We start from the raw sequence: 11,333 nt of genomic DNA, 5'->3' as shown, positions 1-11,333 counted from the left end.
GTACTCGCCACACTGGTGCCTCCAAACGTTTCCATGAAGATCATAAGGATTCCCTGCACTCTATGAAGGTCATTGCCATTCACCACGTTCTTATTGATAGAAGAGGAGGAGATTTTATTTTTAAAAAATCCAAATGAGAGAAGCCAAGTGGTATTAACTATTGGATATCAGTTATCCAGTCCCTGGCAGACAAACCCGCCTAAGAAATATCGAATTTTAAAGGATTGATAAATGAAAAAACATTTATTGGTCCTAAATGTAATGCTGGGATTCCTGCTAGGTAAAGGGAAGGTATAGCGGAGTAAAAGCTGAGAGTAGATCAAAATTGAAGTTAAAATAAATAAAAGTTTGATCCCACTATTCTCTTTTGGAACTCCTGGTGGATGGCTCATACCGATACACCAAAAAGTACGAGAAAAACTGCAACTGTGGATCATCTTATGTGTTTATATGGTTCTATATACAGCGATGTAATGTTGGAAGTTTGTTTTCATAAGCTTTAATCTCATCTTTCTTGACATTCTGCTTTGAAACTGGTTTAACCTTATCTGCCACAATGTTTTTTCTTCGGGCTAGAGCTTTGGCAGTTTGGGGGTTAAGTCCTGTTTCACACAGCCAGACAGCTAAGGACACTTCCTCTTTGAGAATTAGTAAATCTCTAAGAGCAGCTGAGCTCTTACTACTGTATTTAATAGAATCCCTTCCAATCTCCAGATTAGACCATGGCTTTTAAACTCCCGCTTCGGGAACACTTTGAAACTTGGACAACTTCACAAGTTGCGGATCTTTTAAAGCAGGTAAGAAAGTGCGGCTTGATGTGCTGGATACAAGAAGCTCAGAATTATGGGAATCCTGCTGGTTACATTACAAGGATCTAAACTTTATTTCCATCATACAAACAGGGCCAGCAAATAGCACTGGAGTAATATCCGGGTGCACGGTTCTGATATAGTCAAACTATACAGTGCCCTTTCCTGATATGGAAACGTCTCAGAACACAATGTACAGATCAGATCATTAGCAAATGCTCGACTTAATCTCTTATAGCTCAGATTTTAACTTTAAGTATGCCCACAGCTGATGATTTGTTGCAGTGCATCTATTCTAGACAATCCAATGCAATATTTTAAGATGCCATCAGGGTGGACAGGAACATCTACAGGGAAATCACAGGTGGCATCAGGGACGGATTTAATTTATGAATAAATGACAATTTTTTTATTCACTATAAAAGCCATGAAAATATACATAATTTTACATAATGGGGTGTATCCATAAAGATATAACACATAAATACCTGGGAAGGATGAAGTCCGACTGAGGGGGATCAACAGAATAGGTTACTCCGAGTCCACCTTAGTTGCCCAGTGATGCCGACTTCCAGCATCAGCTTGTCAATGGAGAAAAGTCAAGAAGGGGATAGGGTAAGAATTATTGAAAAACCCTTCACGCCAAGACTAACAGCTTATTCACACTAACCTACACAGAAACCCAGAAAGTACGGTGGCCGCATTTCACTGACCCAATAATGTTCAGGGGTTTTATCATGGCTATATATGACGCAAGACGTTCCTTTAACTATGAGGCTGGAATCCAGGACTCGTAATAGTGAGAAATAGGGCTGAACAAACAAGAACCCACCACAATTTCTTTTACATAGCTATATGAGGGCTTGTTTTTAGCATGAGGAGTTTAATGTTTAAATGGCTCCTGCTAACATTTTTTAAAAGTCAGGGAAAAAAGTCATTTTTAATAAGTCAGGACAGGAAGGCCCGTGGCGGCCTGCTCTGCGTGGTAGTGGCGTAGCAGCAAAAATAATTTGTGATCATTTCAGTGCTTCTACAGCAGTTTATGGCATAGAAGCATTGATAATAATAACGTTGTATTTGTTTTATCATAAAAATGTAAGATTTTGGGGTTCAAATGACATTGTAATCCTATTTAGAGGGGTATTGGGACGGAGATTAAATCAAAGCATGGATTAGTGATGCATTGTTCTAAAACAGAGTTCACACCGCGTTATTTGCCGTATGTTGTAAGGACACGTCAGGAGGATTCCAACGTATCCTTACAACATATGGCAGATGCATTCCATTGTACACATAGCAATACATTGCCCGGGCCCCTCCCCCCCTAAATGCAGAAGGAGGAGGCTATTCGCTGCTGCCGAATTAACGGGGTGTTCCCCCAGTGATGTCACTGTCCTTATATGGAAAGAGACATCACCAGGTCCTCCCTCCTGCCAAGTGACATAGATGTTCGGTGGGGCTGTGGGGAGAGATGCAATATGCTGCATTCACTCCCCATAGCCACCCATTGCCTCTGCTGTGTGCATACGTGGCTCAGCCGGAGGCTGCAGGATGGAAATACATAGCTTGCTTTTTTGACGGACATATAGTGGCCAGACGGAGCCAACAACTATGCCTCTGTCTGCCACTATTTGTCAATGTATACACTAAGCGTATATGTCTAGCAGCAGGCGTATACGCTTGGCATATACATTGACAAATCGTCGCTTACCTCATACATAAAACGTGGTGTGAAACCAGCCTAAGTTCATCAGTCCACGTGGATTGTTTGCTATTCAGTCCCAAGATCAAGTCAACCCCAAGCACAGCAACTATACAACTTAGGACACTGTATCCGTTATCCGGAATAACCATAAAGATGGCACAGTCTGTGTCTGAATTCTGTGATCTCTTTAAATAGTAGGATCTTTACTGATGGTTGGACCCTAACAATCTTAAATTGATGATCTGGTTAACATATGATCATGTGGGAACAGCTGTGGTCCAAAACAGTTACACCAGTATCGGGTGTTTCCACTACTCCTTCAGTATCAAGTAAACTAAATACTTAAAAAGAAAACAAAAAGGTGATATATGTCAGATAGTCTTAAAAATAGTGCTTTTTTCCGCAAGCTTTATGCACCTTTACAATTCATTCATTTTTCCAAAGACGTTTAATCCAATGGAAGTTCAAGAGTTCAGAGAGAAAATTAAAACATTATGTGGTGTCAAAATATATTGACACTTTTTGAGTTTTTGCACATTTTCAGTAAGCACTCACCAATTTTCAATAATTTTTTATGCTAGTTTCTGAGAGTTTCAGTAAACATGGCTACACACTTATTCAAAGCCATCACGCCAAATGGGCTACCAATAAATGCAATGCCTTGTCTAATTATTACTGGGCTGTAACTATGTCTAGAGGAAAGAAGCTTCTATATCAGCATAGTAATGGCTACTGGAAGGGTTTGGTCACGCAGCAAATATTGCCATGGATTTTCCATTGGGAAGATGTGTGCAAAATCCCACTCCCACAGAAATCAATGGCATGTCTTTGAGACTTCTTTCCGAATAAGCTCAGAATAAAATGCGCTGGGATTTTGACCAAGTATTTGACCGGTAGTTTTTACCATAAAATTAAACACCGCAGTTTGAACTGACCTTGACTTTGGAGTGTCAGAGCCAGTGTCTAGGTGCAGAAGTCCTAATAAATATTCCCAGTCCATAGAAGTCCATATAAAGAAACAAAACAAAACAAAAAATCCTGCCCCCATTGATGCAAAAAATTGTCAGTCTCTGGTCAGTAAGGTCTTTTCATGGGTCACATTATGGGTTAAGGATGCTGTAGCGGTTTACTGAAACATCCTACTTCTGTGCGTACTTTGGCTGCATTCACACAAAGTGTGATTTCTCCTGTACCGTATTTCCATGCCGTTTTTCATGCGTATGCAGCATGTATGTAACCCGTATTTTATGCATCCTCATAGACTTCTAGGGCATATGGAACTGAAATATGGGAGAAAATAGGATATGCTCTATATTTTTATGTGGCTAGTATACGGTATGGTATGGTGTTAACAACGGCAATATAAATGGTTGGACGTATTGTCCATTGGCCGTATGTAACCCATAAAAAAACGGTACGGTATGGGTAGCATGTGGCCGTTTTCATATGGTCATGTGAATGCAGCCTAAGGCTGCAATCACAGGTTCCGGGTGGGATGGCTTTCAAAAACGCAATGCAACCACAACAGGGAGAGCCCCAGCTCCAACGCATAGGCTTTTTAATTGAAACACATGCAATCTGTAGGTCACTGCACTGCGAACGAACTGGGCGGCCGCACTGCTTGATATGTCCTATATTTGGGCAGATTTGTAGCATGACCACTAATCTTTAAATGGGGAGGGGAGGAGCTCTCACTTCTGACTCCTTTCTCCACACGGCCTTTTGCTTGCCCGAGATCCCATCCAGGCAAGCATATGGCCATGTGAATGTAGAACCTCATGACTTACATTGTTTACAAAACAAAACGAGTGGTGTCCATCACCGATCATATGCACTTCAGTTGAAACGCCTCTCCCCATTCCTGTTGGATTGCATTTCTAAACGCAATCCAACCAGAATGTGTTTATGCAGATTCACTTATGGCAGGATCTGCTCTTCTTTTAGGTGTTAATGGATCCTGGAGCCCCACTGCTAATTTGCAGAAATTTTTTGCAGCCTTTTTTTTCTTAAAAACCAGGGCATAATAATCTAAAGGAAGAACAGATCATGCCAGAGCGGGCACACACAAGCACATCTGTGTGTTTGGTTTACAATCCATGACCTGGTTGTCCATGTCCTTTAAACAACCGGAGATAGACTGTTACTAAAGATATTTTGTCACACGTGCTACATAGCAGCCAGTCTGCCCTTTGACCATTCCATCTGCAATTTAATCAGAGTTATCTACAAATATAGAGGTATAAAAAAATTTATAAGACAATCATCTCTAATATTATGTTTTATAAAGGTTAGAAAATACATGGGGTTCTCATGGGATCTTTAAATTTAAACCATCGGTGTAACCTTGGTGAACCTTCCCTTGTATAAGTGAAATTGCTTTATGAGCCTATTTCTGCTATACTGTGTGTTTCCCCATCCGTCCCCCTTACAAGTATGAGAGATCCAGGAAATAGAAAAGTGCAGCCATCTGGAAATCAAATTGTAAGGATAGAGAAGACTATGTTGTGACGGTGACAGACCCTCTACTCTCCCCATGGACACAAGGAGGTATCAAAAAAGGTTGATGGAATGAAGGAGAAGCCCACTAGGGAAATAATTTACCAGCATATGAATTACTTTGATAGGTAAAAGATGTGTCCTTCCTGGACCACTGCAGCCCATTTATTCAACAAAAAGCAGTAGCCAAGGACATAGATCCTTAGCAAGTAAATATTACTAGTCTATGCTGAAGATCAACAACCAATGTTTAAAGGGGACTTTCCATCACCTCCATGGATTGTGGTACAATTAGAATTCTTCTGTAGCCCACAGTTCCCAAGCTTTAACCTCCAGTCTCTTAATGATCATGATTCTCCACTGAAGTATTGAAGTGTAAGATGCCCATATGCTCAGGGTGATGCCCTTGCCATCCTCAATCATTACTCACAAGATGGTATTGTCCAAATTATTCCATAGTAGCCAATGGGAGCCATAGTTCAGATCCATGTCATCCCTACCCAAATCTGTATGACCATATCAAGTAATCTATTACTATGCATTATACAATCATGGCCATACGTTTTGAGAATGACACAAATATTATATTTTCACATGATCTGTTGGTTTTTATGTGTTTGTCAGATGTTTTTATCACATACAGAAATACAAGTGCAATCATATTATGGGGAACAAAGGCTTTTATTGGCAGTTACAATGAGTTACTGCAGCAAGTCAGTATTTGCAGTGTTGCCCCTTCTTCTTCAGGACCTCTGCAATTCTCAGTCAGCCCTCAATCACCTTCTGGACCAAATCCTGACTGATAGCCGTCCATTCCTGCACAATCACCTCTGCATTTTGTCACAATTTGTTGGTTTTTGTTTGTCCTCCCGTCTCTTGATGATTGACCACAAGTTCTCAATGGGATTAAGATCTGGGGAGTTTCCAGGCCATGGACCCAAAATCTCTATGTTTTGTTCCCTGAGCCATTTAGTTATCACCTTTGCTTTATGGCAAGGTGCTCCTTCATGCTGGAGAAGGCATTGCTGATCACCAAACTCCTCTTGGACGGTTAGGAGAAGTTGCTCTTGGAGGACATTCTGGTGCCATTCTTTATTCATGGATGTGTTTTTAGGTAAGACTGTGAGAGAGCTGATTCCCTTGGCTGAGAAGCCGCCCCACACATGAATGGTTGCAGGAGGCTTTACAGGTGGCATGAGACAAGACTGGTGGTATCACTCACCTTGTCTTCTCCGAACAAGCTGTTTTCCAGATGTTCCAAACAATCGGAAAGGGGATTCCTCAGAGAAAATTACTTTACCCCAGTCCTCAGCAGTCCACTTACTGTACCTTTTGCAGAATATCAGTCTGTCCCTGATGTTTTTTCTGGAGAGAAGTGGCTTCTTTGCTGCCCTCCTGACACTAGGCCTTGCTCCAAGAGTCTCCACAGTCTCACAGTGCGTGCCGATGCACTCACACCTGCCTGCTGCCATTCCTGAGCAAGCTCTGCACTGCTGGTAGCCCCATTCCCAAGCTGAAACACTATTAAGAGACGGTCCTGGCGCTTGCTGGTCCTTCTTGGGCGCACTGGAGCCTTTTTGATAACAATGGAACCTCTCTCCTTGAATTCCTTGATGATGCGATAGATTGTTGACTGAGGTGCAATCTTTCTAGCTGCGATACTCTTCCCTGTAAGGCCAGTTTTGTGCAGTTCAATGATGACTGCACGTGTTTCTTTAGAGATAACCATGGTTAACAGAAGAGAAACAATGATGCCAAGCACCAGCCTTCTTTTAAAGTGTCCAGTGGTATGATTCTTACTTAATCATGACAGATTGATCTCCAGCCGTGTCCTCATCAACACCCACACCTGTGTTACTGGAGCAATCACTGACACCATGTTAGCTGTTCCTTTTCAGGCAGGCCTGCAATGAAGTTAAATGTGTTTTGGGGGAAAAATTTCATTTTCTAGGCAAATATTGACTTTGCAATTAATTGCTGTTAAGCTGATCACTCTTTATAACATTCTTGAGTATATGCAAATTGCCATTATAAAACCTGATGCAGTAGACTGTAAAAATTAACATTTGTATCATTCTCAAAACTTATGGCCATGACTGTAGCCCTCTATCCATACTTTCTCCAGAAATGACTACATTTGAATTCTTTATATGATATTCAGTTCATAGAGATACAATAACAAAACTGTCTACTACAGTGAACTGGTAACAGCTAAGAGAAGTCAACTAGAGAACTGAGAACTAAGAGCAGTCTTCCATTTCCACCAGCAATGTAACCTGAACATTAGACATTACCTAGCAAGTTCCAAATTTGGTAAAATGTTTCTTGTGGAGGAGGTTTTTCCATGTGTTGCATGAATCCTGATTTCCAGATGGTCAAGTTTTTTATCCAAGCATCACAAAAATAACTTGATTATCCCATTTATGGAAACTTAATTCCGTGGCTGTATTACTTTGATGAATGATTGGTCTTGTTCTTCACGTTTCACTTGACTTTGGATCCATGAAGGAGAACAGGTAGATAGCTTTTTCCAATGTACCAGACCACTGTTTCCTCCAGATCTCCAATGTACGAGGCCACTTTTTCCTCCAGCCCTCCCATGTATGAGGCCCCTTTTTCCTCCAGCCCTCTCATATATGAGGCCACTGTTTCCTCTAGCCCACCTGTGTATAAGACCAATCTTTGAATCTCCATATTTTTGAGCTTTTCTTATCCCAAAGTAGGATCACACAGACCAACCAAAGTACTAGAAAATTGTGTAATGGGCACAGATAGTGATACTTATAATGGGCCTCAAACTTTAGGAGACCACCAAGACCCGTTTGCTAGCGTTGGATGGAGGGTGGGTGCTGCTCCCATTATCATTCATACAAGTAGGTCCAAGGCACCCCAGCTTGACATTGTATCAAAACATTTGTTTTACCCACAAGAGTTCTAGATAGAGAAGGGAATATATTAGGGGTGCATTTATCTTATAGTATGTATTTTTGTTTTAATGAAGGGAGTAATGACTGGGGTAAACCTGCAGATGAACAGATCATTTATTGTTTCCAGAATTCATCTTGTATGTAGGCAAAGTATGTTGATGAGACATATATTTCTACCTTTATACGAACTTATCATTTAAAAGTAATATAATATGAAAATAGTTAACTGTGGCTTATACAGCTACAGTTAAAAGGACAATAAAGGGCACCTGAAACCTTTAATATTTACAAAACACTTACCAAAATCTGTAAGAAGGAAATACAATCAGCCAAATAACAAAATGAAAGACAAGTAGCCAAAGACAGCAAAACTAATCCCAAGTAATTCTGCAAGTATATAAATGCAAAAATTTAGGTCAGTGCAGGTGGGACCCCTACATCCTGAAGATGGGGCTTTGGGGACTGGAGACCAAGAGGAGGCAGAGATAGTAAATGGGTTTTTTAGCTCTGTTTATACGATAGAAGAAAGAAGTTCTGACGCGGGTAGTGCCAGTGCGAGTCATGCATCCTGTAATATACTAGACTGGCTGAATGTAGACATGATCCAATCTAAGCTTAATAAAATCAATGTGTACAAGGCTCCTGGACCAGATGGTTTACACCCCAGAGTTCTTAAAGAACAGTTTTTGCTGTACTGCTGTCTAAAATCAGAGATTCCCTAATGTTTGGTTCGATTCCAAGTGACTGCCGCAAGACGAATGTGGTGCCAATATTTTAAAAATGCTCCAGAACTTCGCCAGGCAATTACAGGCCTGTAAGCTTAACTGGAATTGTGGGGAAAATATTGGAAGGGTTAGTAAAAAACCATTTACTGGAGTATGTAGCATCACATGGTATAATAGTTGACAGCCAGCGAGGGGTTACTAAGAATAGAAGTTGTCAAACTAACCTGATCTGCTTTTATGAAGAGGTGAGCAGATGCCTGGATGGAGGAGCAGCTGTGGATATTGTGTTCTTGGACTTTGCAAAGGCATTTGACACTGTCCCTCATAGACGTCTGATGGGTAAAATTAGGGCTATTGGTTTGGCAGAAATCATTTGCAATTGGATTGCAAACTGGCTGAAGGATCGTATCCAGAGAGTTGTGTTCAATGATTCCTACTCGGAATGGTCACCAGTTATGAGTGGTGTACCCCAGGGTTCTGTGCTTGGCCCACTACTATTTAATATATTTATTAATGATGTAGAGGTAGGAATTAATAGCACTGTGTCTATTATTTTAGATGACACCAAGCTGTGTAGTGTAATACAGTCTATGGAGGATGTGTATAGGCTGCAGAGTGTTTGGTTATCCACTTGGCAAATGAGGTTCAATGTGGATAAATTTAAGGTCATGCACCTGGGGGCTAATAATCCACATGCAACATATGTCGTTGGGTGAGTAGATCTTGAAGAGTCTCTTATCATAGATTAAATAACAGCTTACAATGTTAATCAGCTGCCTCTAAAGCCAGTAGGATCTTGTCATGTATCAAAAGTGGTTACTCTTGGGATAGGGATGTAATATTACCCCTGTACAAAGTATTGGTTCGGCCTCACCTGGAAAATGCTGTCCAGTTCTGGCCTCTGGTCCATAAAAAGGAGGCCCTGGAGCTGGAGAGGGTACAACGAAGAGCCACAAAGATGATAAGGGGTATGGAGGGTCTCAGTTATGAGGAAAGATTAAAACAATCGAAAAAAGACGACTACGAGGGGACATGATTAATTTATTTAAATATATGAATTGTCCATACAAAAATCTAGTGGAAAGTTGTTCCAGGTTTTAAATCATATCAAAAAGACGAGGGGCGCTGTCTCTGTCTGGAGAAAATAAGGTTATCACCAGATGTAACAGGGCTTTTTTGCCATGAAAACTTTGGAATAGTCAAGCTCAGGCGCTGGTCACAGCAGGAACAGCAGGGAGCTTCAAGAAGGGTCTAGATGCGTTTTGACACCTAAATAACATTGATGGTTATGTTATATAGAATTGTTTCCCCTAATTCCCTTCCTCATCCAATCCCTTCCCTTCTGTGGTTGAACTTGGAACTTGATGGACAAGTGTCTTTCGTCAAACGTATAAACTATGTGACAATGGACAATGTATATTATATTGTACACAGTGTCAAGCTCAGATCTGTCCTTCCTTACCTTTTCTTACCTAGAAATCTCTGGATATGTGTGAGGAGATACCATTTCCTGGCCCTCCTCTATTCCCAAGACCACACCCCCATTCTCAAGGCCACACCCTTTGTGCCAACACATTCTTAAACTTGATAAATGTGTCAGAAAGTGTTTTAGACCATTTTTGGCATTAATCTGGATATAATTGCAGATGCAATTATAATGCCCCCCTAAACTTTCTCCAATTATAATGAATATTTATAAACTAATTTTGATATGGAATACTGACTGACGCTATTGTCGTTGCTTATGGTTATATTTCAGGTTGGAATTCAGGAATGTACAGGAGTGCTGGAGAGATTGGGATTAGATGGCTACAGCTTTTTGGTAAGTCTAACAAGACTTTAACTATAACGTATTTAGTAATGGATTCTCTGTAGAAGATTTAACAAAAGACACTGATAAACCAAGGACTACAAATTACTCATTCTCAGACACTGCATCATAGCCATTGTTATGGGGATTTTGTTATATATAATCTATATAAAACAATCTATAATCTTCAGCCATTTTTTTTTAATTATACTCAAAATTGGTAATTTCGGAAAAATTTGCACATATAACTAAAGCTCGCTTGAAAGCTTGCTCCATGCATTTGTAGGATTTACCAGACCAGACAGGCGCCCATTCAGTTTGGAGATTCCGGATTCAGTTTAGTAAATCCCGTAAGCACACGGAGCGAGTTTGTGAAGGCATAAAACTGATTACCAAATTATCCCCTATCAACCGCTTCCCCCCCTGATCAATGTATATATGGAGCAGACAGCAGTGAGCTGTGTGTGTATTCTCCCTGTACAGTGACATCTCTGTATGTGTGTATTCTCCATGTACAGTGACATCTCTGTATGTGTGTATTCTCCCCGTACAGTAACATCTCTGTATGTGTGTATTCTCCCTGTATGTTGACATCTCTGTATGTGTGTATTCTCCCTGTACTGTGACATCTCTGTATGTGTGTATTCTCCCGTACAGTAACATCTCTGTATGTGTGTATTCTCCCTGTACAGTGACATCTCTGTATGTGTGTATTCTCCCTGTACAATGACATCTCTGTATGTGTGTATTCTCCCTGTACAGTGACATCTCTGTATGTGTGTATTCTCCCTGTACAGTGACATCTCTGTATGTGTGTATTCTCCATGTACGGTTACATCTCTGTATGTGTGTATTCTCCCT

At 40.7% G+C, this 11,333-nt stretch overlaps 1 protein-coding gene across 2 annotated transcripts in view; it reads left to right on the top strand.

Annotated features, from left to right (window-relative positions):
• Positions 1-658: 658 nt before the first annotated feature.
• The window catches only part of BLNK (B cell linker), a 125,554-nt gene continuing 114,879 nt past the window's right edge, over positions 659-11,333 (top strand). For both annotated transcript variants that reach the window (XM_072130015.1, XM_072130014.1), the window contains exons 1-2: positions 659-797; positions 10,422-10,484. In XM_072130015.1, the coding sequence (XP_071986116.1) occupies positions 723-797; positions 10,422-10,484 (138 nt within the window). In that variant the 5' untranslated portion in view covers positions 659-722. The remainder of the gene's footprint in view (positions 798-10,421; positions 10,485-11,333) is intronic.

This window comes from Engystomops pustulosus, chromosome 11 (genome assembly GCF_040894005.1).
Source record: "Engystomops pustulosus chromosome 11, aEngPut4.maternal, whole genome shotgun sequence".
NCBI classification, from domain to species: Eukaryota; Metazoa; Chordata; class Amphibia; order Anura; family Leptodactylidae; genus Engystomops; species Engystomops pustulosus.
This window is presented reverse-complemented; position numbering and strand designations above follow the sequence as displayed.